Source organism: Zonotrichia albicollis, chromosome 12 (genome assembly GCF_047830755.1).
Source record: "Zonotrichia albicollis isolate bZonAlb1 chromosome 12, bZonAlb1.hap1, whole genome shotgun sequence".
NCBI classification, from domain to species: domain Eukaryota; kingdom Metazoa; phylum Chordata; class Aves; order Passeriformes; family Passerellidae; genus Zonotrichia; species Zonotrichia albicollis.
In genome coordinates this window covers 13,851,966-13,878,510 of record NC_133830.1, presented here as the reverse complement: position 1 = coordinate 13,878,510, position 26,545 = coordinate 13,851,966, and the positions used below count along the sequence as shown (strand labels likewise).

The 26,545-nt window shown below is 45.2% G+C and overlaps 3 protein-coding genes across 6 annotated transcripts in view; 2 read left to right on the top strand and 1 right to left on the bottom strand.

The window, feature by feature from the left end:
* USP4 (ubiquitin specific peptidase 4) overlaps nt 1–7,797 on the top strand; it is a 31,940-nt gene extending 24,143 nt beyond the window's left edge. For both annotated transcript variants that reach the window (XM_074549924.1, XM_074549923.1), the window contains 9 exons: nt 2,284–2,475; nt 3,013–3,101; nt 4,000–4,215; nt 4,292–4,362; nt 4,714–4,829; nt 5,298–5,447; nt 6,100–6,203; nt 7,252–7,340; nt 7,458–7,797. In XM_074549924.1, coding sequence (XP_074406025.1) covers nt 2,284–2,475; nt 3,013–3,101; nt 4,000–4,215; nt 4,292–4,362; nt 4,714–4,829; nt 5,298–5,447; nt 6,100–6,203; nt 7,252–7,340; nt 7,458–7,559 — 1,129 coding nt within the window. In that variant the 3' untranslated portion in view covers nt 7,560–7,797. The remainder of the gene's footprint in view (nt 1–2,283; nt 2,476–3,012; nt 3,102–3,999; nt 4,216–4,291; nt 4,363–4,713; nt 4,830–5,297; nt 5,448–6,099; nt 6,204–7,251; nt 7,341–7,457) is intronic.
* A 2,991-nt stretch (nt 7,798–10,788) lies between these two features.
* Nucleotides 10,789–15,442, bottom strand: EMC3 (ER membrane protein complex subunit 3). Its single transcript, XM_074550227.1, has 7 exons — nt 15,372–15,442; nt 15,113–15,273; nt 13,694–13,798; nt 12,950–13,031; nt 12,719–12,798; nt 12,080–12,162; nt 10,789–10,917 (listed from the first exon to the last, which is right to left on the bottom strand). The coding sequence occupies exons 1-7, from the start codon at nt 15,440–15,442 to the stop codon at nt 10,789–10,791; spliced, it is 711 nt and encodes a 236-aa protein (XP_074406328.1).
* FANCD2 (FA complementation group D2) overlaps nt 15,247–26,545 on the top strand; it is a 35,404-nt gene continuing 24,105 nt past the window's right edge. Inside the window, exons 1-14 of one of the 3 annotated variants that reach the window (XM_074549920.1) lie at nt 15,247–15,735; nt 16,922–17,011; nt 17,171–17,305; nt 17,826–17,893; nt 18,589–18,692; nt 19,206–19,269; nt 20,029–20,081; nt 21,027–21,105; nt 21,800–21,924; nt 23,267–23,354; nt 24,285–24,389; nt 25,053–25,153; nt 25,642–25,750; nt 26,310–26,345. In XM_074549920.1, the coding sequence (XP_074406021.1) occupies nt 15,441–15,735; nt 16,922–17,011; nt 17,171–17,305; nt 17,826–17,893; nt 18,589–18,692; nt 19,206–19,269; nt 20,029–20,081; nt 21,027–21,105; nt 21,800–21,924; nt 23,267–23,354; nt 24,285–24,389; nt 25,053–25,153; nt 25,642–25,750; nt 26,310–26,345 (1,452 nt within the window). In that variant the 5' untranslated portion in view covers nt 15,247–15,440. Of the gene's footprint in view, nt 15,761–16,921; nt 17,012–17,170; nt 17,306–17,825; nt 17,894–18,588; nt 18,693–19,205; nt 19,270–20,028; nt 20,082–21,026; nt 21,106–21,799; nt 21,925–23,266; nt 23,355–24,284; nt 24,390–25,052; nt 25,154–25,641; nt 25,751–26,309; nt 26,346–26,545 lie in introns of all 3 variants that reach the window. The other 2 variants (XM_074549921.1, XM_074549922.1) reach the window with 2 other exon arrangements.

Sequence of the window (26,545 nt, the reverse complement as noted above, 5' to 3'; positions counted from 1 at the left end):
CTTCATTCTTTTTCAAAATGGACTTCTTGGTTGTTGCTGTAGACTGACTTGTGGTCCACATCGTGTTTTGCAGCTGGAGTTGATATCACAGATCCCAGCACCTGTGAGGGAATGTTTCAGTGACATACAACCTATATATTAGCCTGGTGTTTAGCTTAGAGGATTTTTTGCTTTCAGTGTCCTTTCCTGTAGCTCTGGTCCTTCATAACTTTCCATTCTTCTGTGCACTTGCTTTACCTTCATTGTGCAATGGAACAAAGTTACCTCATTGCTCAGTGCCTCCTTTCTGAATTGAAACCACACACCTGAACCTCCATAATGCTGATAAAGACTGGTCAAGTCCTACCCTATTACTTAGCAGTTTTCAGACACTTCTGATTGTCATGAATTATAAAGGCAATTAGCCAGTGTCTAGCAGTGTGGTAGCAGCTGAGCTAATGTTTCTGACTTCTAAAACCATGTTATGTCATCTGGAATAGCATCACCTTCATGTTCTACTATTTCAATTAGGTTGTAACATACCGAATTATGTGGTATTGCCCAGTAATTCCCAGTGTCAGCTCTACAGCATGTTACACTGTACATAAAATACTTTGGCTTTGGGTTTTTTCAAGGGATAATTGTTGCTCAGGAGATGATAAAAATGACAGATCTTGATTCTGATGTGTCTGCTTTTAGTGCTATAAAAGGTGTTCTGAGGTGGAGTGGGTAAAGGGACACTTGAGTAATCTGTTGTGTTGTGGTGAGAAGTGTGTGAGATGCTCTCTGCAGTGTTGTGGGGTGCTGCATGCTGGCTCTTTGTGATGGATGATCTCTACCTGTGGAAATAATCTTTTATTTCTATCCCATCTATTCCTTCTCATGGGCAGGGCTTCATTCAGGTGCTTGAGGATGGAGTGTAAATGGGGCTGCATGAATTGCTGCTTGCAGAGCAGTGTGGGGGGTGTGGGAGGAGTCCCAGGAGTGGCACACGCTGAGCTGTGTTACAGGAGTCCAGGCTAAGGTCTCATAGGACCTGGTGTTAATCATGGCTTATATTCTGGGACTGCTTATGGCCTTTTGTGGTTTAAACAGTACTAAGTGAAATAATTCACCTTTTTGTAGTGCTGTTTCTCAGGAGGCTTTAGGAGGTGTGGGCTGTGTGCAGTGCTGGTGTCCAGCTGAGTAGCATTGACAGCCCAGAAAACCTCAACAGCTGCTGGCATTGGACTCTTCTGCTGACTCTGAGCTCTTGTGTTCTTGGTGGGCTGGGACTCCCTGGCAGGATGTTTTCCTTCTGTACTCTACTGAACTCAGTCCAAGTCCCAAGCTGGGATCCTTTTGTGTTGTAAGTAGGATGAAGCAGAATTACAGCTCTGAAATTTGTTCTCCTCCCTGCTCTGAACACAGGAATAAAAAAATGTTTCTCAGCTCTTGAGAGAAGGGGAGTGGCTTGTAGACAAGCCAATGGAAGAGAATTGTTAGGAGTTTGAGGCAGTCAGGTATGTGACTGTGGTCTAGGTCATTATGTGTAGTGACACCTTTTAATGAGATCTTTCTTTCTCTTTCAGTTTTAAAGTAAATCTGGGACAGGTGACTCACTAAATTAAAGAGCACTGGGGCTTGGCATTCCTGAAAATGAATCTTTTGTAATGAATAGTCCTGAAGCAAACAGTGTGATAGTGTTGGAGCACGTGGTTACTTTTGCCTCTCCTCTGACAGCTGCAAATACCTCATTTGCTGTTTCACGCAGGGCACAAACTGCGTCACAGTCTCCTCACTGTTCTCCCAGGCTGTTTGTTGTCTTCCAGAATTTTTCTTGTTTGTTTACTGTCCTTGGATTTTTCTGTGAAGCAGATGTTTCCAGACTCTTGGTTTTATGAAACATTAGCTGCTCAGTGATGTGAGCTCAGGCCATAAAACTGATTGAGAGGCTGGCAGAATGCAAGACCCAAGGTATCAACAAGATTCCTTTCTCCATGGGGAACAAACACTGTCAGAGGAATTTCAAAGTACATTTAGTGTTTTTCACTGGTGGAGTTGTCAGGGTAATGTCTTGGGAGGTGATTTGTAACAGGGGTTTGAATTAGGAACAAGGACAGAGGGAAGGTGGCAGCTGAGTCATTTGCAGGTGTGTGTCCTGTGCCACTGTGAGCCATGGGGTGTGTTCAGAAAACGGCTCTGTAGCATGAGGACAGCACAGCCCTCTTGCACTGTGGGAGAGACTTGAACTGAGTTCATATTGGTCCTGCTGTGCTTCTTGGCAGTGGGAGTAACCCCTGGAAATACCTATCTTTCAAACAGGTATGAAGTGTGCAAGCCAAGTGAGGATGGCTCAGAGTATGTCACTCTCTCCATTTACTTTCGGGAGAAGACAGTGAGGCAATCCAGCAACACTTCAGGGACTGTGCTCTTTGGGCAGCCACTGTTAATATCTGTGCCCAAACACAAGCTCACTGTGGATCACCTGTACAATGTGGTTTTGGAGCAGATCAGGTAAGTCATGGCTGTACCTTTGAATCCTGTGCCAAGCTCTAGAGGTCGCTTATTCAATTACACTGTAATAGGATTACTGAATCCTTGTTACAGGGAGAATTTTCCTTGATTTGTGTGGGTTGTATAAACCAGGATTTGCATTGCATTAGTGTCTGGAGGCCCCAGGGACATTTCAAGGTCCTGGTTTTTTTGGCTTTGTAACAGATATTGCTGGCTCAGCCTTGCAAAAGGAATCAGGAGCAGAACTGAGGGCATGTTTTCAGGGCTCACAGATGGGGCCACCATAACTTACTTCTGCCTTTTCAATATACAGCCAGTGAAACATGGAACAAGCAGTGAGAGCAAAGATTCAGGGAATTGTTTGACTCATTCTGAGGGCTCTTGGTGCTGTCATGTAAATGTAAATGGTGCTGTACAGGTTGGGTTCTGGTTTGCTGGAGGGAACTGGGCAGCAAGAGCTGATTAAAGAGGGGTGTGCTGCTGTTCTGGTGCACAGCTCCAGTATGGCTGTGTAAGAAATATATCCCTTCTCTTCAGCCGCTGTGTGAAGCTCCCTCTGGCAGAAGAATACTCCCCACCCTGCCCAGACAGAGGAACCTGCAATGGCTCCAATGGTGTGGTTGAAGGTAAAGCCCTTTCAAAATCTGCTGGAAGCTTTTCAGCACTTTAGCTTTCTAACAGCATTTGTTTTGTGCTGTATGGATTTGGCTTAAGCTCTAACAGGTTGTTTCTCCACCATGGTTAAACCACACTGTTGTGCTGGACATGTGCTTGGTACAGGGAGAATCTTGTAGACCATTTCCTTCCTGGGGAGATGAGATGTGCAGCAGCTGCAGAACAAGGTGTGGATGTGCATTCATCCTGACCAGTGTTAGAGAAGTCCTTACTTAATTTGAGGTGTCCAGGTGCCTCCCTCCAGAGGCAACCCTTCCTGACATGCCCTTTGGTGATGAAAACTGGCCTGTTAGGTCTCAAAGATTGTGGAGAAATTTGTCTGTTGGAGGACATAGAATCAACAGTTTCATTCCTAGGCCACATGCTCTCTAGGAAGCTTTTAATGCTGATGGCACATGAGTGTTTCCCTTCCCTGTTTGAAATGATTCTTAGTGTAGCCCTGAGGGTAACAGCTGCAATCAATTTAAATGGGGAGAAAACCTGCCCATTTCCCCCAAAGAGTGGAAATACCTTTCCTGGTGACTTACATATTCCTTTCTGTGAAGACACCCAGCTGCAACCTTGCTGATTCTCTTTTGGAGATGCTTCTCAGGGTGTGCTGACAGAAGGAGTCATTGTTAACCTGCAAACTGAGCACTCTCCTAAACTGGCATCTGCTAAAGGAGAAAACACAACTTCAGATGGAGTGGTCAGCAAGCAGAGGTTTCTTTTTCTGTGTGCCTTTTCATTGCTTCCCACACAAGTGGTGTGTGTTGTACAGGCTGATGCACACAGCTGTCCATAGGAGGTGTCAGGCTAAACTTCCATTGGAGCCCTGTTACCTTGTCCTTGTTTGAAATGTTTGTCCAGGCGACATTGAAGAGATGGAGCATCAGGATGGTGGAGAGGAAGGCAGGGAAAAGCTGGCAGAAGTTGACCCCTGCCACTCTGAGGGTTGTATGCAAGTGGAGTCAGCAAGAGACCTGCAGCCTTGCAAGAAGCAGCATTTCACTTTAAGCCTTGTGAATTCCTCTGGGACCTCGGAGATAAACTCCATTGTTGAAGGAAAAATCTTAAAACTGAATGGTAATTATTTTCTTGCTGGTTTTTTTTCCTTTCTTCTTTTTACACCTGTACAATAACTATTTCCTTTTTTTGGTAGCTTTTTCTGCAGTTGCTATTGACTGGGATTCTGAGACACGGAGGCTGCTGTATGATGAACAGGAGGCACAGGTTGTAGTATGCTCTTTTCATAAGTCATCTATGTAAATTTGCATGGTATTTAAAAGGTGATAGTAAACAGTGTTCTGATGGGTCATCTTTTTAACAGAATAAATTGTTTTTTTTATAACAGAATAGGACAGTTTTTACTGTCTTATAAAAGCTCTAAACCCAAGTGAGGACCTATATTTTCTCTTAAGGACCATTTGGCATAAGAAAGGAGTGGCTGGAAGCTGGAGATGATTGTCTGGGTAGGGAAAAAGGTGCAGAAATAGGCATTGTAGGGAAGTGAGCATGTGATTTCTTGATGTCAGGGATTATAGAGTACATGGAATTGACTAAAGCACCTGTCTCTTCCACTAGGCATTTGAAAAACATGGAAGTATGCTACAAGTACAGAAGAAGAAGGCTGTTGTAGCCCTCAGAGACTGCATAGAGCTCTTCACTACTATGGAAACACTTGGTGAACATGACCCGTGGTAAGAACCTGCCTGCCATATTTACCATCAGATGTAACTGTTTGAGTTCACATGATTTTTCATGGGATTCTTATCATTTCCCAGGTCTGTCCTTTTGTCCTCATCTTTGAGAAGTCTGTCAGATCTGTATTAAGTCATTGACTCAATAGGCTGTGGCCATGGGTTAATAAAAGTATTTGTTTCCTGCCTATATTTAAGAAAAAAGTATCAGTGAGAATGCAGCTTCCAATAACCAGGCTGTTTTTCAAAGTTAGTTTTTGTACATTGTGCAGTCAGCTGTAGGACTATAAAATGAAAGCAAGTGGAGTTTGGAATTCTCTGAGGCAGAATGTTCACCTGCAGATTCCACAGGCAGTGTGCCTTCTGTCAGGCAGGGACTGTGCTTGTGCTAGTGAGGCATCTTTAAGGGAAGGCCAGAAGCTTTTCCTTTGCTGTCAATAATTTCCTTGCTTGTTGCTCCTTCCTTAGGTACTGCCCTAACTGTAAGAAACATCAGCAGGCCACGAAGAAGTTTGACTTGTGGTCTTTGCCCAGGATTTTGGTGGTACATTTAAAACGCTTCTCATACAGCAGATACTGGAGGGATAAACTTGACACGGTTGTGGAATTCCCCATCAGGTAGGATTCTTCTCTCAAGCCAGGAAGATCTTGGTCAAGAAAGATGTACTTCTGATGTTCCTGTTTGTTCCTGTTGGGTGGGCTTGTTGTAAAGTCTGTAACTGGAGCAGGTGTTTTCAGGGTTTGAGTGGCTGGACAGCAGGCGTGAGTTGAGAGGGTTAGTGTTTTTGAGGGATGGTTTTTGTTAATGCTATTCATCTCAAAGAGCATTAATTACTAGCAGGTACTGTTTCTTCTGAAATTCACTTAAGCCTATGTGATTCAACCAAGAGAACTTGTGTAGCAATTTTAGCAATTTTTTTGGCAGTGCTGCACTTGCAGTGTTGAGTACTGCACAATTACAAGATGAAAGCCTGCCTTGTCCCTCTGCTTCTGCATCCTGCTGTGGGATGAAGCAAATCCCTTACTATTCCTGTCTCACTCTTCATGCCTACACAGGGACACTCCAAGCTGTGTTTTATTCAACACCTCCCTCTAAACTGGCAGTGCTTGGTGTGTTTGTCAGGACCTGCCTTGTGTGGGAGGGGTAACAAGCCTGGTCTTCACACTAACAACACCTGGCCCCTGAGCAGCAGAGCAGCACTGGTGCCACGCTTCATTTCCTAAAAAGTGATGGTTACTGGTGTACTGATAGTTCTGTGTTTCCTTCCAGGGGCTTGAACATGTCCGAGTTTGTCTGCGACCCGAGAGCAGGCTCATACGTGTATGACCTCATTGCAGTATCCAATCACTATGGAGCCATGGGAGTGGGCCACTGTGAGTAACTGCTGCTGTGTCCTTGGTGTGCAGGGAAACGTGGGCTCAGGGGACATGGGAGGGCTCTGCACTGAGACACCTCAATAGCCCTCCCTAAGGTGTCTGGTGCAAAACTGACCTGTGTTTGTGTGCAGGCGAGCATTGGATTGGGATCCTGTTAGGATTGGAGGCCAGATAGGTAGCAGCACATTGGCCTGAGGTCTGACTGATGCCTGTGGGACCCTGGTTAGTTGTCATTAGTTTGTGTGAGGGTGTTCCCCAATTTATGAGTGGAGTCCAGATTTTTCAGTGCTGAACTTGAAATTGCGACACTGGCTGACAGAATGTCCCCACCTCTGCACTGATAAGAACTAACAGAGCAAAATGTCATTTCATCAAGAGAAAACCCACTTACATACAAATTTTGTACATGATGAGTCTGTGTTTTCTGTCACTGGTTTTGCTGCAGCACAGATAAGAAGTGTCTGTTGGTGAGTTCCCTGTGTCAGGTGTCCATGCAGATCCATGCTGTAGGTGACACTTGTAAAACCACCCAGAAGCAATTTACCATTGAGAGGATGATGAACTCCTGTAGCTGAAGGGGCACATGTTCTGAGGCTTTAGATCACAGTCACAGAAGTCTTGTCTGGAAGAGATGTTGAGGGACTTCTAACTTCATTCTTGAGTGAGGATTCTTGCAAGAATCAGATCAGATCCATTAGCAGCAGAGAACTTTCCTTTCTAGTGAAAATGCAGAGTCTTAAACTGTGTGTGTTTGGGAAAGCTCTGACTCAAGGGCAGTGAACAAAGCCTATTTTTCCCCTAAGTTTCTTTTCCCTGTATCTCAGCTGGCAGGGCTAAGCCTGGTGTGTGGAACCTGGTCCTGGACTAGCTGGGCCAGCTGGCATGTTGTAGATGCTCATGTTGGTTAGCTAGGCTTGGGGCAGGCAATGCCAAAGCTGGCTCCTGACCTCCCATGCACACGTGGTTGGAGTCCCAGTGTCCCAGGTGTGCATTCCCTCCCTGCTGGCCCTGGCCAGCCTGCTGAGCTGCAGTTCCTCCCTGACAGACACTGCCTATGCCAAGAACAAGGTGAATGACAAGTGGTACTACTTCGACGACAGCAGCGTCTCGGTGGCTTCAGAAGACCAAATAGTGGTGAGTATTTGGCTTGAGGCTCTTGCAGCTCTGTGCTTTGTGTGGTTCCCTGCTTTGTGTGACATTGCAGCCAAGCTGTGGGGATGGTTTCAGGTGGGTTTTCTCTCTGTTTGGTAGACAAAAGCTGCGTATGTGCTGTTCTATGAGCGCCGAAACAGCGAGGAACATTCTGCCCCCTCTGCTCCCCAGGAAGAGTGTGATGGCATGGACACCAACTAAGCACCACCTCCAGCACTCAGCCACCACGGTAGTGGTTGCTCTTGTAAAGCAATGCCTGAGGCGCCTGAAAATTTTTCTTCCTTCTGTAGGGGTCAAGCAGAAAATCAAGCATTGAGAGAGTCAGTGCTGGGGGTTGCAGAATAGCACTGAAGAGCCAGGAATAGGTGCTGACACTTGGGTATTTAGAGGCCAAAAATAATATATATTGGAGCTTCAATAAAGTTGTTTTTAAAATCTGGCTGAGCTGTGTGGCTAGAGGCAGGGGCTGGGGCTCTGGTTCCTGGGCTGAGGGTTGTAGCTGGGGTTGGGAGAGGACAGCCTGAGCTGGAGGCCAGCACAGCTGAGCCTTGAGGGGCCTGTGGAGGAGAATGGTGGGTACGATTCTGTGAATCGGCACTGGGGCTTCCTGCCACCTCTCTGGTGTTGCTGTTGGGCCTTGCCTGTGTCAGGGAGGCCTCCTGCACCCTTTCTGGAGCTCAGTTCAAATCTTTGTACTTCTGGTCTGTTGCAGTCTCTGCCATTGCACCTAGGTCCCCTGGCAAAGCAACAAATGTTTCTCTTGCTTGCATCCTTTCACTGATGCATTTGAGGCTCTCCTGGGCAGTTTTGACTCAGCATTTTTTATGTGAACACTGAATCCAGTGATGCAGGAATCTTGGCCAGAAGTGAATCATACCTGCCTGTGGTGTGGCATATGTGCAGGCTGATCCCCATGGAGATGCAGGTTACAGCTGCTCTGGCTCCTGTTCTTCTGCAGAGAAAATACCATCCATAACATTGATGATTTCTTGTCTTTTCAATCTCCACCCCTCACTTCCAGGCTGCTCTGTAAGCACTTTTCTGCTGCCAGCATTTCTCCTATGGTTTGTGCAGTGACAGCATTTTTATCCTTTTTTGCTCAGTTATGTCTCCAGCCAAGCTCAGCACTGTGTCCCCAGAGGTGTCACCTGTACAGGTGACAGCCCAATGCCATGGATTGTGTGAATTTTCAGCCTTTTCTCTTGCAACTTTGGTTTTTTTGGACTGCTCTTTCAGCCCTCCTCCACCCTTGAGTGCTGCCTTTTTATCCTCACCTGATCCCCCTCTGTGGGGCTGCAGGTGTCACAGTCCTGTCCCAGGTCCTGTTGGCCTCTGCTGTTCAATGGTTCTGCTCCATCCTTTTGTCACAACTGACAAATGCTCTTCCCTCTGTCCTTTACTGTGTGCTGCTTTTTAGGATTCAAGTCCAGCTTTCTTGAGAAGAGACTCCTGTGAGTCTCAGTGGAGGACTGGTCTTCCATATGAAAAAATGGGAAAAATTCCAGAGCCTTAGCCTGTATTTTAGGGGAACATCTAGCTCAAGGTAGTGAACCAAACAGGAAGGTTTTTCCTTTTAGATCCAAGTGTGTTGGCAGAATGAAAGGCTGAGACTGGCCAGCAGTGTGCTTTTTGTTCACTCTGGAATATGTGCTTGCAGCTGCTGTGACTTCAGTGCTGCCATCGCCTGTTGTGGTGGTCAGCAGTGCTCATCCATTTAATTCCAAACTTTCCCCCTCAGCCCCACCTTTCTGCAGCCCAGGCAGTGCCTGACATTGCAGTGTGCCTGTCCCTGCACCCTGGCAGGGCAGCACAGGCAGCACTGGAAAGTGATGGGGAGGAGGAGGGGGCATTGTCTCTAGCCAGCATGCTGCTGATGTGATTCTCCTTTGTGGAATTAGCTTTAAAGCATTAAAATTTAAATTTTGAGATCACAATTGCTTAGTTGCTTCTGCTGTTTTATTTTTATTTTTGCAACTCTTAATATTGAATTTTTTTTCCTTATTACTGAGGGGAGCATGCAAAAAGCAACTTTTAAGCTGTAGCACTGCACTGAAATTACTCTAATCAGCATTTTTTTGTTTGTTTTACCCTGAAAGTTAGTCATGTGGGCATTCCAAATGGGGAATAGAGGAAGGGAGGACAGTAAAAGACCTTTTTAAAAGATAAATCAATCTGAAGTAGCCTTTGTCCTCCTCCTCACCTCCCTACCTGTGCTGACACTGAGAAATGCCTCTGTGGGGTTCAATCTCAGATCCTGAACAGACTCTGTTGTACTGCAGAACAAGCAGCCCAGCTCTGCTTTCTCTGCCTCTGAGCTGCTGGGCTTTGGCTGGTGTGTGTGTGCTGTAATACCAGACTGTTTTTTAGACTAGCACTTTGTAAGTGGCTGGCTCTGTTGTACAAAGAGGAAAATTAAAGAGTGGTTTGCACTGAAACTGGGTTTTGTTGTGTTTTCAGCTTTCATTAAGTGGCCTAGCACTGCTGGTTGTGGGGATTCCTGGTGCTCTGGGAGAAATTTGGGCTGGGGGAGGGTGAGTCCTGCAGAGCCAGTGGGGATCTGGGAGGAAATCAGCTGCTGAGGGCACAGCTCTGCACAGCTGAGGCTTCACTCTGCTCCAGGGTTGCCTCGTCTCTCTGCAGTGCTGGCTTGCTGGTACCTGGTGCTCTAGCAAAGCTGTCCTTGCTTTTTTGTGGCACTGGACAGCCTCAGCTATGGTTTCATCCTGCCTCTGCAAACTCCTGAGAGTTCTGGTCTTCCTTCTGTCCATTATCTCCAGGGGTACCAGGGCTGCTGAGCTTTGCTGTGAAGGGCTGGTCCCCAAAACATGAAACCCATTGTGGGAAGAAGGGAAAGCCAAGGGGCACCTTCCCTGTTCCCTGGGAAGGTATTTGGTGAGAACAGAGCATCAGTGTCACAGTCCTGGCTCACCTCCTGCCTTGAGAGGATTTACAGTGTTACCCTGAGAAAAAGGTGCTCAGAATAAAGAAGGGGGAAATGAATAACAGCCTGAGTATGGAAGAGCTTTTTGCAAAGCATTGCTCTAGGTTGGGGAAGAGGTCTGAGGAGTTTCTACAGAGGGATAAACCAGGAACAGTTGCTCCCTGTTCTCTACAGTGCAAGGTGGGCAGCTTAAAGCATTTATTATCCCACCTGGCCCAGTAAATAACAGTCAGGCACTCTGCTCACAGGCAGGAGAGGCTGTGTGGGCACTCAGGTGCTTACAAATAGACTTGGGAAGGATTAAATTAATGGGGAAATAGTGAGTGTGTGTGTGTGTCTGTGGGCTCAAATCAAAGTGAGGGCACTGCAGTTCTGAACATGATGTTTTTATTTTAATTGCAGCCTTGCTAAAATACATTATATAGTTCTAGATAACAGATTTCTTTTCAAATAACTTTTACAAGAAGTGACAAAAGCATATTCTCAAATTCAGAAGATGGAGGTCTGAAGTTCTTCCTTAAACATGCCTTCAAAATGGAGGTCCTTTGCCATGAGCTCTTCTTCTACATCTTCTAAGGCCCACTGATGATCTGTCAATTCTAAGGCTTCCCATTCAGTCTGCATTGGCAGTGAACAGAAGCAGAGAAGGAAAAGTAACAAAGGATTAGTTAAACAAGAACTACACAAAGCAGTGCTTGCTTTGAAAACTGCAACAAACACTGATTTCTATTAAAAACCTGGCAATCATATCAACTCTCTGAAATCAGTGGTTTATGCTTAATTAGATGGTAGTTGCTCAATACAAATTGCATCACAGAAATTAGAAAAACTACATTATCTATTTTCTGCCAACCCTCTAACCTTCTGGAACAGTCCATAGCTTTTGTAACAGCCAGTTCTGTTCTGGTGGGCCAAGTGCTTTGCAGTGAGGTAATTCTTTAGTTCAGAGTTAGCTGATAACAACAGGTAAGAGGCCAAAAATTTTGCACCTGATGAGACTTGGGCCTGCAAAAAACCCTGTCACATGATGCCCAGCAAGGGATTTGTGTTTCTTGGCCAGAACACTTCTCCTGCAATATGGGCTTTTTCCCTTTTGTTTCTGCTGGAACATGTAGTGGGTTTTGGTCCCTGTACTGTGGGATTTTTAACCAGCAAGGTTACTGAAAACACACTGCAGGAGCAGGCCATCCCAGCTGCCCAGGCAGCAGATGATGTGTGTGGCTAAACATCTTCTACAGCACACAAAACCAGAAATCAGGTCTGTCCTTCGTGCATAAACCTGGCCATGAACACTGCCTGTGAAAGGCACAGGCAGTCTAACAAGCAAGTGCCTGTGGAAAGTGCTTTAGGAGAACTGCAAGACAGTAAATTGCTGATGGATTTTCCACTGAACTGACTGGCTTACTTGATTTTCTCACCCAAGTTCGATGAGGAGCATGCTGGACTCATGCTCAGCTGCACTATTAACACAACTTTTGGAGAGCCAGCTTCTGCTTTGGAACTATACCTCACGGTAAAAAACCCCCTTCCTCAGCAAAAGCAAAGCATGGGACATAAATTCAGCTTTTGTACCAGCAATGACTTATCTGTCAGGTTTACTTCAGGGTATCTGGGCTCTGCCAGACCCAGAGTAACTCCCACAGCCTTCAGAAGCTGTCAGCTCTAATTTTAGGAACAGGAATCCAGAGCAACTCCCTTACTTGACACATGGAGATGAGTTACATGCAGCTCTCAACCCTGCAGGCTCACACAAACAGGGGTGCAGGTGGGAATACTGTACCTTAAATGCTTTGTTAGTATCTGCTGGCATGGCCATTGCTGCCCCTGTCATTTGTTCTTGCATCACCCTGGACTGATCTGCAGCTGCAAATGAGAAATGAGAGGATGATTTCTGTGCTATTAAACAGCATTTCCTGGAGCATGGTGCAGTTGGGAAGGTTTTTATCTGTAGATGAGAACAATGCAGCAACAGCCAGAATGCAACACTGCTGTGCCAGGAGTCCTCACAAGACATCTTGCTCCCAACCTGCTCTTAGCCAGATTTACAAAAAGCCTGCAGAAAAATTGAGGAAAGTAGTTTTCTATTCCCAATGCACATCTGTCCTGCCCCACATCTAACATTAGGAAATCTCTGCAGTTTTCCTTACAACCAGTACTTGCTAGAAATAAACCTGAGCACAAACTCTTTGCACTGGTTTGATGGGAAAGCAAGCCTGGACTAACAACCATGGGAGTTTATGAGCCAGTGGCTGGTGCAGGAGATGTCAAACCTGGCCCATGGACAGTAAGTAACCTCACAGAAACAAGAGAAGAATTCAGGAGCTTCTTGGCTGTAAACTCAGAAATCCTTCCTCCAGCCTCCCCCAGACAACATCCCATGGAAGGAGCAGCCAGTTCCCAGAAATGGCAAGTGCCTTACCATTATCTTGGCCCAGGATGAGAGTATAAATGCTTCTGAGTCCAAACACATTCAAGAAGTACCAGGAAGCAGAGCTCACCCTGACAAATCAGAACAAGCACAGTTGTTGTCAGTTCAAAGCTGGCTCATGACCTCATTCCAGCAGCACACACAGACCAGCCAAGGGCCATTAACACTTTCAACATTTTCCAAGTGGGAACTGGGCCTTGCTTGCTGAGGACAGGGACTTACCAGGATGCATCCAAAGTGAGCAGCTCAATTCCCTGCTGCAGCATTGGCTTGAAACGCAGCGTCAGGGGAAACGGGACCTTTGCTGCAGGGTAAAGAAAAAAACCCAGGTTCACAAAGTGACACTGCATGACTGCAAAGGAGCAAGTAGGTCTTTTATTACATCTAATGTAGTCTATGATGTGTACAATAAAGAGTTAACTTGGAGTTTTGAAAAAGCTGCAGTTCTGTATTCATTTTAACACGAAAAGACTTTCTAAAACTTCATCAGGTGACCAAACCCTTTCACAGCTGTGAAAGGGAATGTCCCTTTTTAAAGAAACAATTATCACATTAACAGTATAGAAAAAACCCCCCCCCGAATTATGAATTTAGGTAAGTATTTTTGATGTGTACACTCCACACAGTAACCAATTCCCTGGACAGGTTCAGAGGAAAATCCACTGCATCAACCTGGATTTCAGGCAGTTTTAATAAAATACTGGTTTTGTCACTACAGTTGTTCCCAATTACATGAGCTATTTTCTTTGAGACCATGACCAACACTCAGAAAACAATTTCCACCCTTTGCAATGGGACAAGCAAATTTGTGCAGTTCGTGGAGTGAAGAGCAGCAGTGCCACAAGCCAAATTTATGCTGCTTCTGACTGACTGCTCTCAGGGCCAGGAACAAATCTCTGATGCAGCTCAGACCCTCAAGGCCATCTTCAGAAACACAGGCAAACCCTTGTTACTCCAGACACTTACTTGTGACAAATCCTGAAAATGTCATGTTGATCCAGCCACCAATGAGGATCATAGGCAGAACATTTGTTACATTCCCTTTCATCATATCTGTCAGCATGGTAGGATCTGCAAATCATAGACGGGGTGTGAAGTAGCAGTACATCACAATAAAGAGAAACAAGTCATTGCATGTCAGATAATTTAATTAGGAAACTGCATGAGACAACACTCCTGTTCCAGTATCTACAGTTTTCCATTGCTGACAGTACTTTGCAAAAGGAGATGAGCAGCCAATGTGGTGGAGACTGCTGCCACAGAGGTGCTGTGTCCTGTGCTGTGCCTGACCCCATCCCTTGCCCCACATCTCTGGACTTGCCTGACCCCTGTGAGCTGACCTGGGTAGAGGAAGGACAAGCTCCTGTTTTGCTGTATACATTAATTAAATTAAATCACTTTAGAGAAGACCCCCTGGGAGCTGGAGCAAAACACTGGCAAAAGGTGCCAAGAGCAGGACTCCCACTCCTGGCTACCCTGAGGAGGTCAGGCCTCCTGAGATGCTGCAAGCAGCTCAAGGCTGAAGTTGAGCAACATGAAACAACCTAATGTTTTTGTTTTCCAAGAGAGGGATCTCACTCCCACCCCCTCCCTCACACTGCCCGAGCTCCCTGCAGAGCTGATTCACCTTCCACCCTCAGCAGACACTGCAGGTTTTTCTACCTGGCTGCAGTTAGGGTACCTTAACATACCTGTCATTGGTGAAGGAGGCACTACCTTTCTTTTTGTTTTCTTAAAAAATCCATCCTCGGGGTTATTAAAAAAATATTTCCGGGACAGGAAAGACTGAAAGCAGAGAAAGACAATGCCAACACCGTAAGAAGTAAAAGGACAGAAGCATTAGTCCTTGCTCAGACATTCAGACATCTTGTGAGTTCTTTCACAACACACCTTCCTGGGATAGGTGCCTCACTGCCCATGTGTTCTGAAGCTCATCACATTTTTCTGCATCCAGAGTACCAGATCCCTGGCTCTTTAAAATTCTTGAAGTAATTATAAGAATTCTCTGAAGAGAAACCCATGTTAATTAAAGAGCTTTTAGTGTTTTGTGCAAATTCTTTGTGCCAGGGAGCACCAATACTTATACACAGGAGATTTTCCTGACCTCTGGATTTCACAAAATACACATTTGGTACCAACAGAGCCAACACGAGCGATGCATTTTTAGTTTAGCAAATATTTCAGCTGACATTGTATGATCACCTCGTTATCCCAAGCTAGCACTGCATCCCTGTGTGCTTGCTGGCACATATTAAACAGCAGTTTGGAGGCACATCTCATGTCAGCACGCAGTTAAAACATCGAGCAGTGACAGCTAACATAAATGTCAAGGAAAAGACATAAACAGCAGTGCTGTATCCAAGATTCCCGGGAATCTGCCCTTACGGACACTGCTGTGCCCAGGGGTGACCCGGCAGCGTCCGAGCCCGCAGGCGCTGCTCGTCCCGCGGCACTGCCCGGGCACAGCCCCCCAGCCGCCCTTGTACAGCCCGAGCGCGCAGCTCCCTACCTGCTTTGGAATGTATTTTCCATTTTCCCGAAGGACTCTGCTCCGGATCAGGACTTGGCTGGAAGAGAGACACGCGGCGTTAGCGCCGGGCCGGGCCGGGGGAGCGGGGCGGGCGGGGGTGAGGCGGGCCCTGACCTGTCGGACACCTGCTCCTGCGTGAGGCGCTTGTCGCTCTGCAGCAGGATGGACACGTAGTGCCGGATCATGCCCACGAAGAAAGTGATGAAGACGATGGGCAGCACCACCCATAGCCGGATGTTGGAGTCCAGCAGCAGCTCAGGCTCGCTCATCGCGGCGGTGCCGCTTCGGGCCCGGCTCCGGCCGACACCGGGCCGCCGCCACACGCCGCGCTTCCGCTTCCGGGACCGGCCCGGCCCTTCCGCCCCCGGCGGAACGGCGTCAGCGCGCGCCGCGGGCGGGAAACTCGAGCGCGAGTGGCGGGAGCGGCGTGAAAGGACAGCGGCGTCTCCCGCCCCGCCCTGCCCGGAGAGGACGGGAGGTAAGCTCGGCTCGGCTCGGCTCAGGTGAGGTGGGCACAGGTGAGACGGGCTGAGCCGAGCCGAGCCGAGGAGGTGGAACGGCCGCCTGAGGCACTGCCCACCTTTGGCAGTAGGTGTGACGGAGGGGTGCCCGGCTGGGCTGTCAGGCTGCGCCTCGCACCCAGAACACGATCCCAGCAGCGGTGGGGCTGGAAGGGAGCTCTGGGGATCAGCCAGGGCAGCCCCTGCCGAGGCAGGGACACCCAGGGCAGGTGACACAGGAGCGGGTCCGGCTGCGTTGGGAGTGTCCGCAGGGAGGGAGAGCCCTTCCCTGGGCATGCCTGGGCACGCCTTCCCCGGGCAGCTGTTCCAGTGCTCTGCCGTCCACAGCCTGAAGAAGATTTTGTCCATGTCAAAGTGAAAGTTCTCGTGTTTTAGTTTTGGCCATAGCTCCTTATCCTGTCACTGGGCACCACTCAAGAGAGTCGGGCAGAGCACACCATCGCTTTGGTGCCCATCTTTCAGATATTTATACACCTGAAACAGCTGTGAAAGGCTCGTTGCACTTTTGTTTTTAAACTGTTCCACTGCCGTGCTGGTATTTTAAGTAAGTCATTTTACCAGCCTCTGCCAAGCAGTTGAAATTTAGCGTGAGATGCACACATCTTTTTTTCATAACCTTTAAGTTTTAAAGGTGAGTTAAGTTTATTTTTCTTTTTAATTGTTGCCACCCCCCAAAAGAGGATGGTGAGATGGAGGTTTGTGCTGACAGAGCTCACTGGCTGTGATTCGTGGTTAGGGGCATGAACAGGATCACTTAATGTGTTTGGGCTCATGAGCACCTATCTGTGAATCCTTTGTTGCTTTGTCATGTGGAGAGCTTGACTTTAGCTCGGTGGATGCAGTCTGGGTTCTCATAGTTGCTCACTTTAATTTGCCATTTCATTTGCCTGAATGAAAGGCCAAGCCTTGTTTTCTGAGGAACTGAATTTCAGAAAAAGGCATATATTGTGCTATTGAAATATGACAAACTCTAAAATTTCAACCTGCACAGCAGAAAAATGTGGTGTGATATTGGTTACCCAGGCAATCTGTCTTTCTTTGAGCCCTCTCAATTTCTGTCATGTTCCCTTTTTCTATTCACATTCTAGATCTGCTTAAAAAAGAGATTAATAAAACACTTGTCTTTTTCCTGCATTTTTTTAGGCAACAACAAAGGTTTTGTTACCATGGTTTCAAAAAGGAAATTGTCCAAAGTTGATGCTTCTGAAGAGAGCTGCAGGACAGACTTGGCAAGTAAGTACCTGGGTATCATCTTAGTGGGGTGGAGACCCATTAATAGAGGCAGCACCTCCCAAGCAGGGGCAAGGCCAAAATGGCAGTTCTGATAATGCTGATTGTTAATGAAACTGCTGATTTTTTATGTATTTGCTGCAGCATGTGTTGTTTTCTCAGAAACTAAGAAGTCACGGAGTTCTGATAAAGAAAATGCCTCTGCCTTCTGTGGGTTGGAGAATGAGGGAGTCTTTGAAGAGCTCCTCAGGACATCAGGAATTGTGCTGAAAGCTGGGGAGGGACAGAATGAAATAGGTATGAGTTCAACATTTGCTGTTTCTGCTTCAGATCAAAACCTGCAAGGATGGATAGTACAAAGCAATGATGTGTTTTACTTGCAGCACAAAAGTGCTTGAGCCAGCTTGTTTCAAAATTCAAGCAAACCTTCATTTGGCCTCTTATTTGTTATATACCTCTTGTTCCTGCTGAATTCAGTGCATCACCTAAACTCATTATTCCACCTCTTTGGGTGTATACCTGCTAAGTCTGAAGACTGAGCTCTGAAATGGGGAAGCAAACATGGCATTGTTGCCTTTCATTTCAGGCAATGCCTTCAGGGTGCCCCCTGCATTCAGTGTTTCAGTGCTGCTCTCAGCCCTGACTAGAGAAAGCACAAGTGCTGATTCCACTCAGGCTTTTGCCAACTGCACTTCTCAGTAGAGCAAATGCAAAATGTTGGTGGATGGGCTTGAGAGCTTGTACTTGCTGTAGCTGTTAGGATGTTGTATGGACAGATTGTCTCATTCTTTATTTCCTTTCTAACCTGTCTCCTCAGCTGTTGATCAAATAGCTTTCCAGAAGAAGCTCTGCCTGGCCCTGGAGAAGCACCCTACTTACCCAGCTGTAAGTAACTTTGGCAGGAGCCACCTTTAAAGATGCTTGCTGAGTAGGAAAATATGCAAATGCAGCTGGATGTCCCTGCTAGTCCCATACAGAAGTGTGCAACACAGCAGCTTGTCTTGGATTTCTGTGGTTCAGATTTTCCAGTTCTCTTAGTGTTGCTGTTCCAGCCTTTTAATCCCACAGTTTTTCTGATTCTCAAAGTAATTTTCATTGGTAATATTATTCAATAGACAAAGACTCTCACAGCAGACAAATCACTTGCATAGCTTTCTGGTGGAAGCTGGGTTTGGTTTTGTGTTGGGTGGGAGCTGGCAGCATTAACAGTGCCATGATGTGGTGCTTCTCCCCAGAAACCAAGTCCAGGTGAAAGTCCTGAGGCAAATGATTTGGCTGCAAATGTTTTTTGGGTGTAGGCCTTGTCACATTATCTCAGCAGAACAGGAAGAAAGGCAAAATCTTCTTAAATCAAAGTAAAATGTGAGACACTTGCTTTAGAGTTACTTTGCAGGGCAATCCTCTGGAAATGGTCTGGACTAGCATTCATTTACTATCCAGCATTCCTTCCATCACAGTTTCTGTCTGCAGTTCCCAGATTAGCTCTCCCTGGTTCTCACCATCTGCTTGCAGATTGCATCCTAAAGCACAGCAGCTGGCTGGGGTCCCTTCAGGGTGGGTAACTTCTCTCTGCCTTGCAGGTGGTGAAGCAGTTCATCAGTGGCCTGGAGTCTCACATCAAGGACAGGAACCAGTTCAAGAATTGCCTCTTGCCCTGCACTCCTGTACGGACTGAGGGGTCCAGGTAGAGAAAATGAGTTTTGCCTTCCCCTCAATCAGAGCCAGTCTCTGGAGATGTGCTGGGACATTGACCAGGGTGCAGCTAAAGGCTCCAGCTGGTGCACACCAAGGCAGCATGGCTGGTGTAATCAATTGCTGTTAATTAGCAGGGAGTTTAGAGTATTAAGTCAGAATTTACTGCCTGCCCATGGCACACATTGGATTCTATGGCATTTTATGGCAACAACCAAATACTGTGAAAAAATTTGCCAGGGCTGGTGGGGGTCAATTCCTTTTTAAGATTTTTTTCCCCAGGAGATACAGCTTCACCACAGACTTTCACATTTTTAATCCTGTAGAAAGTGAGCTGGTTCAGAGCTAAAGAGCACTTGTAAATCTTTTTATGTGTCTGTGGTTGCCATGTGCTACCTTAAGTCATTGTATGTAGTTTTTAAAAGAAAACAGTAATGGGAAGAGTTACAGCCTGTTCTCCCAGCATGTTTTTGACACAACTGTGGTGGAATCTTTCATCTTGCAGGAATCTGGTGCACTCATATTGTGAAAGCCTCATTAAACTGCTTCTTGGGATTAAGATCTTACAGGTATGGGAACCTTACCTTGCTCTTTACAATGTTTTGATTGTAGGGAACATTTTGCTTACTTAAGCAAAGGATTAATAGAGCTGGTTTTGAGGCAAGTGAGGCTGCATGTGGAATAGTGTCCAGTTTGTTGTTGTAGGGGCACAAAGATGCCTAGAGCCTGAGACATGTGGCAGACAAGCAGAGACAGAAGGAACTGGGTTTGTTCAGTTTTAAAAGAAGATTAAGGGAAATTTCATGGTCTTCAAATGGTTGCAAGGTGTAGGGAGCACAGAGCCAGACTCTCCTCAAAGGTGAACAGGGGCAGAATGAGAGAGGATGGCTCAGGTCAACCACAGGAAATTCTGATGAGATATAACCACTTCCACTGTGGAGAATCTTTAAGTGCTAGAGCTGGGCACTGTTTTCAAACTTATCTAAAATTGATGCTTTAGTTTTCTGAGTGGTGAAGAGCAGCTCAGTGTCTGAGAAAAAGAAGTTCATTGGTCCAGAGGAATTGTACATCCTGCCCATATGACCGTATTCTGCTGGGTTATTTGGGTAGTTTATACAACTCTCTGAAAAGTGGTTTTCACTTCTTAGGCTGTGTGCCTCATTTCTGGCATTAGGCAAGAGATTTCTTATACAGGCAATACTTCATTGAGCCTTCCAAGCATTTTATTCTCTGTGTGTATGTCATCTTTTCTGAAAGGTCAGTTTGCGTGGCAGTACCACAGTGCAACCAGTAAATCACCCTAACATTGGTTTTTTCCTTTCTTTTAGCCTGCTGTCATAACACTGTTGTTGGAAAAGATCCCTGAATTCTTTTTTGACATGTGAGTATAAACTGGCTTCTCTCTGCCTTGAAATGAAATTTCTTTTGGACAATCACCAGCAGTTTGACTTTAGCTGTTACTTCAGGTTTACCTGGCTGGCAGTTTGCACTGATGTGGGGGTTTTTTCATACCTGTGTAAAATAATCTGTGAGGTACCATGACCTTAAATTGGTGAGTCCATAGAGCAGAAGGCAGATTTCTAGAAGGTGAAATGCAGACATTGTGCACTGATTGATTGTGCTTTTCACAGCTACTGACACAAGCTTAGGAATTATTTCAGCAGAGGAACCAGAGAGTGTGTCATCATTTAAAAAAAGATGGAAGTGGCTGCTGGCAGAGTTTAGGAGGCTGGGAGATGCAAACAGATCTTCTTTTGTGTTCAAACTAGGGAAACTGAAAGAGCATCTCTTGGTTTTTGAATGTAGAACACCACAGTGGAGTGAGAGATCTTGAGGTGTAACACAGGCAAGACTTGGCCACTCCATCTCTTCTTCCTGTGCCCTGGAATCTCACTGCAGAGTCAGTGGGGCAGGCCAAGGGGCAGAAAGAAGCTGAGGCTGTTCCAGCTGCAGTTTTTGTTCCTGTGCTGAAATACAGCACACAAATGCTGCACAGAGCTGTAGTCCAAGAAATTGTATGAGACTGAAATCTTGTTTGAGGAGGGTTTAACATAGACAGTCACAAGGTCTGAACTGTTTTCACCCAAGAATTCTAAAGGATCTTGGATGTAAAAGTGATAAACTGTTCATTGTGCTGTGAGTCCTTTTGGAATTCTGAAAAATGGATGTCGTTACATTTGTCTCCTATCAACCTGTAAGAAGAGTGAAGTTCTTTCAGTGTATTAGTGACCAGTTAAGAATGGGGTCAGTTGTTCTTGCTGCCCAGCAGCAGAGCTCTGGACTCTGTAGGTGTCACTCAGCTGTGTTTCCTTTTCTGCTGTTCCAGTGTGGGCACCTTTGGAACAAATTTCCCCCGGCTCATCATCAATCAGTTCAAGTGGCTTGACAGGCTCCTTGACAGCCAGGTGGGTGCCAGAGGTGCAGTCACAGGGATGATTTTTCCAAACAACTTCTGGAATGCCTCTCAGGTGGGATTAGATTGAATTATTGTGCTGATGAGAACTGATGTTGTTCTTGTATTTACATGCTGAAGGAGAGATTTAATTTTTTCTGGTTTGTTATGTTTGCCTTGAGTTACATCTGAACATCTTTTACTATTTTTTTACTATTTTTTTCTCTTTTTCTTCTTTTCTTGCTCTGAGTCTTCTTTTACATAAATTATATCTATGCATGTGTATTCACACAGATGGCCCCATTTTAAAGCTGTTGGCAGGAAGGTACAGTCCCCTCTTGTTTAATTTTGACAAGGTACTGGATACTTGCAAGTGTGTGGGGATGAATTCTCTGTTCTTGTTCTGGTAATTCTTTCCCTGCTTTCCCTAAGTCAATTGGTCTCTGTGGGTTACTCTACTGGAGTACTAAACACTGGGAAGCTTGTTGTGTTTCCCAGTTTCCTCTGCTCACCAAGATCATTATATCCTAGCTGTAAAATATCCTTTTTCCACAAAAATCTATGTCTGCTTCATGATGTCAGCAGGACAATGAGTTAAGGGACAGTTGGCACAAACTCAAGCAGATGTTGCACTGAGGGACCTTAGATACATAATATTGTTGTGCTGAGAGATTTGTACATTTCAGCAGTGCTCCTGTTGCCTGCAGGATCTGGTCAGGAAGTTAATGCAGATGGTCAGTGTCTCTCCAGTACCAATCCAGCACGATATCATCACCAGTTTGCCTGAGATCCTGGAGGATTCCCAGCAAAGTGAGGTTGCCAGAGAGCTCAGGTATGGATGATTTGGTTGGGAGGGTTTGTTTTGTTTTGTTTTTTTCCCCTGGCACTTAGCAGGAAAGGACAAGATGCATTAATGCAGGTTGCTCTGGGGCTGACTGAAGTATTAGGACAGCACTGTGTTCCTGTTAACTGCAGCATCTGGGGACACCCAGCACTGTCCTAGGACATTCCATTTGTACTGTTGTGCTCCTAAAGAGAGCACAGGCAATCCAGCAAAAGACATTGCATTTAGACAATGCTCCAAAACTGCTTTTATCTAAATTATGATTAAACTCTTGACTACCTGGAGACAGCAGAGGTAGCATCCAGTTAAGTAATCACTGCTTCTGCTGGATAGTCTGTGATCAGTCACTTGGATATTACTACTGACAGCTTCTGATTTGTCTTGGATTCTGCTGTGGTAAGGATCAACATGGTTTTTATTAATAAAGAAAACCCCAGATCCACAACATAGTAAATGTGTGCATGAAATAGAACTCTGGCTGTTTTATGTACTTTTCTCAAGCATATTTGCTGATCCAAACAACTGGGGAGCCTAATGTCAAGAGTTACCCTCCCAGGGAGCACTGCCATAGGCTAGTCCTTACATCTGTCTGCTTTAATAATGTATTCATTTTACACAAGAATTTGAGTAGTCTAAGTGTTTCTAATTCTTATTATTGCACAGATCACTTACATTTCTGCTGGAGTTAATCACCTTTTCAAACCTGTGATCACTTGCAGATTATTACTGCAAGCAGTGCATCCTATTCCTTGTACCCTCTCAAACTGTGACTTTGTTTTCATTCTCAGTTTGCCTCAGCTTCTAGATAAAAAAACTCCACACATTTTTCCTATACTAATCAAACTCCTCAGACTTCTCTTTTCTCTGTTTGTTTTGAAAGCTGAGATCCAAACAGTATCAGCAGGGCACACTTATTTCCATATTCTCCATAGCCTCTACCTATTTCTGATGCAGAAAACAACTCATTACTTCTAATGAGTAAGGGAGTCCAAACACAGTTACCAGGATGCTGCAGATGAGCTGGTTTTCATCTAACAAAATTTAAGTACAACTTCTTACTAGAGAAAGTTTGTAAGAAACTCAGAGGCCAGCCAAGAATGATTACATGAGTTTTGGGAAAGTCCATGAGGCTGTTAAAGACAGGAGCAGTTCTTACATGAGGAGTAATAATTTTGAGAACAAATTTTCCATAATCCCAGTGGCATATGTTGTCAGCTTCAGAGATTTTTTTTGCAGTGGCCACAAAAACTACTGGAATCATACAATCCACTAAAGATACATTCTTGGTTTTGTTAAGAGGATCCTTTGTTTTCTTTTCCCTGTGTATCAGCTGCCTGCTGAAGCAGGGCAGACGGCTGACAGTGCCAATCCTGGATGCCCTCTCTCGTCTGGATCTGGATGCAGAACTTGTGGCTGAGGTGAGAGCATTTACTGAGCACTCCAGCACACCCCAGGCCCTGCTTAGCAACACAAGAACTGGAACTGTTTCTTCATTCCCAGTATTTTGCTAAATCTGATTCCTGTAGGCCTTCAAAAGTCCTGAGCTCCTGAAGCTGGAAAGAGGTCAGAAGCTAAAGCTGGTTTTTGAAACATGTATGAGGGATTCAGGAAAAAGCAGAGAGAAGTTTTCTGAATTCCTGCTGTAACAGCCAGGAATTTCAATCACAGCTGTTTTAGCAAATGCAGAAGCACTTTGTCCTGCTGCAGTAATTTTATACTGCCTGTCTTAAATCTTATTGTCAATATTTCCTCTTTTTTAAGTACAGTGACCAGGCTAGACTGTTATATTCTAAGGAAAGGCAGATTGGTGATTAAATAATTAAAAAGATTTTCTCTGCAGAGTGCTGACAAAGGAGAAGAGATGATGATGTGCCTTGTGCCTTTTGGATATGTTGCACTGCTGCACTTTTTGGAGTTGGGCTTCTTATGGATAAAATAAAATTGGTTCATTTGAGTACATAGTGTTTTACATAGTGCCAAAAGGCTGGTGCTGCATAGCAGGCTGCACATCCTCCATGCTTTTCCCTTTTGAAAGCCAGTTACAAAATGGTGGAGCCAAGCTCTTCCTGCTGAAGAGTGATAAGGGGCAGTGGCCACAACAAGAGGTTTAGGTTGGACATTTGGAAAAACTGGTTAAGGTCTGCAGCATTAACTTAAATTATCAAAGAAGTGGCAGAGATTGGAGGTTTCCTCCATCCTTCAAGACTCAACAAAGCCAAGGTGAATCTGATCTGGTACTGACAATGCAGAAGGTTGGACTGTTATCTCCAAGGATTCCTTCCCCCTGGAATAACTATGTTTCTGTGAAGTGTTGTCTTCCAGCTGATGCAGTGCTGCTCTCTCCTCAGGTGAGACAGTCTGCCATGACCATTGTGCCTTCTGTAAAACTGGAAGATTTGCCTGTAGTAGTAAAATTCATCCTCCAAAATGTCAAGGCAGCAGATGCAGTAGAGGTACAGTATCTTTTTCATAATGAAGTATGTGTTTTCCACACCAGTTTGTGTTTCAACAGAGGGAAGTTGCTTCATACACAGAGCTGTGTGTTTTTAATGTTTTCAAGTAAAATTTTAATATTGCCAGGGATCAAAGCCAACCTTGCTGAGCTATCAAACACACTTTGTTTCATATGCTGAGGAAGCCTCAGCCTAAGGGAAATGAGGTTTGTGATCTGCCCAAACCTTTCAGGGAGACCCCTGTAAAAAAGTGTGCCTCTGACATGGCAGCCAGTCTGTGCTGGCACACTGCATTTGAACAGCAGTCACATTGGTAAACTTGCATGTCCCAGAGTTCCTCAGGCTGTCATGTATCTTGCTCAGCTGCTAAACAGAATAAAAACAGTTCACAGCAATGTAAAGCAGATATTGGTGGAAATTTCACAGAGTAGGTCTTAAAAAATTCTTTTTTGTATGACATACAGGTGAATAGTTTTGTTGGTTCATTTTCTGAATTAAAAAAATTAAATTTGGGCATGATTAAATACTTGTAAATCTTTACAAATATATGAGTTTTGATTTGTAATTTTAGGGTTATTATGGGAAATAGTTTTATTTTCCTCAGTTCTTTCTGTTCTTCCCTCATTTGTCACAGTGATTTGTGCATGGGTTTGTGCTTTACAGGTGATTTCTGATCTTCGGAAGAACTTGGATCTGTCCTCGTGTGTTCTGCCCCTGCAGATTCACAGTTCCCAGAAGAAGATTAAAAGCCAAGTCCAGGCCAGGTACTTTAAGAAGATTACTTGATTCTCCAAGGGTAGGATGAGACAGGATAACTTAAACTGTTCCTCTTCTGGTCTCTCTGGCACAACTGGCTACAAACATGAGCCTGATTTATCCTGTGGCAAGGCATGGACACATTTATTCCTTCCTGCTTGGTGCTAATGCAATCCATGTGTCACTCCTTGCCCAGCCAGCTTCCCCTGCCATGGCTGTAGTTCCTTTTGAGCCATCTGCCTCCATGTCTGCATGGGGATAAGCAACTTCATTTATAATAATATTGCTACCAATTTATCTGTTTTAAGTTCCCTCCAGTATGTGTTCCATTGATTCTGCAACCTCTGGTTCCATCCTGTTGGAAAACTCCCTCTCTTTCCCAGAGCATTCCCTGTGGACAATGGCTGCTTTAAGTTACTGCTGTGGCTGCTGGGCTGCCTTGCTCCTGTGACAGTATTTGCAGGGACTGAGTCTCCTCTTTTCTGATGATTTGCAGTTCTTCCCTGAGCCAAGTAACCACCAGCCAGAACTGTGTGAAGCTACTTTTTGATGTCATCAAGTTAGCTGTGAGATTTCAGAAAGATGTCTCTGAAGCATGGATTAAGGTAAGAGACACATTTCAGTCCTTGTTTCCATATTTATTTGGGCTCCTTGATTGAGCCTGAGCTTTTCTTGTAATCAAATGCATTAAAAGACAGATGTTAGCCCTTCATTTTACTGATACAGATTTCATTCTACAAGAGAGGAAAAATGTATACCATATATTGAGACTGAGCTATGTGAGGCCTTAAGATGTTTGAAAATGTCCTGCTGGAAATCAGTATCAGCTGGTATTAGGCTAAATTTAATTTTAAATTGCATTTTAGTGTAAACCATGAGGCTGTTTCTTGTCCTCATTACTCAATACCTCAGTTCCTTTCTCAAGCCTCATGTTACTTGAGAATATCCTTGCTCCAACTCAGTTTTCAGCTACTTTTTAATACCTCCTGGATTCTCTGTTGTTGGGAGGATCCAGTTTGCTGACTTTGATGGGTATCCTGCTGTAGAGGAGAGAAATCTGTGAGCAGGGTGTCACAGACTTCTGGTGTCTACCTTTTTTGATTTGGTTTTGGAATATAGAATTGTACTGTAACCTAACAGCTTGCTTGTTTTTTTTCCTCTCAGGCTATTGAGAACAGCACATCTGTGTCTGACCATAAGGTAATAGTTCTGCTCTGTAAGGGTCCTCTTGTTTTCTCAAGGGCTTTCTTCTTGGTTGTAGATTAGGAGATATTTGAATTTGGACCAGAAACTTACTGGTGATGTTTCATGGATGGTTCTCTTGGTGTTGGACTTGTTCCAAGTATAACAGCCATCCATTTTCTTGTAACTCTTGGTTCATCCCTTCCTTCAGATTCATC

Excerpts from the sequence above, each read along its gene's own strand:
- EMC3 (XM_074550227.1), bottom strand. The coding sequence starts at position 15,442 with ATGATCCGGCACTACGTGTCCATCCTGCTGCAGAGCGACAAGCGCCTC. Across the intron at positions 15,274-15,371 it reads CAGGAGCAGGTGTCCGACAG|AGTCCTTCGGGAAAATGGAA; the intron begins GTCAGGGCCCGC and ends GATCCGGAGCAG. Across the intron at positions 13,032-13,693 it reads ATTTTCAGGATTTGTCACAA|CAAAGGTCCCGTTTCCCCTG; the intron begins GTAAGTGTCTGG and ends TTTACCCTGCAG.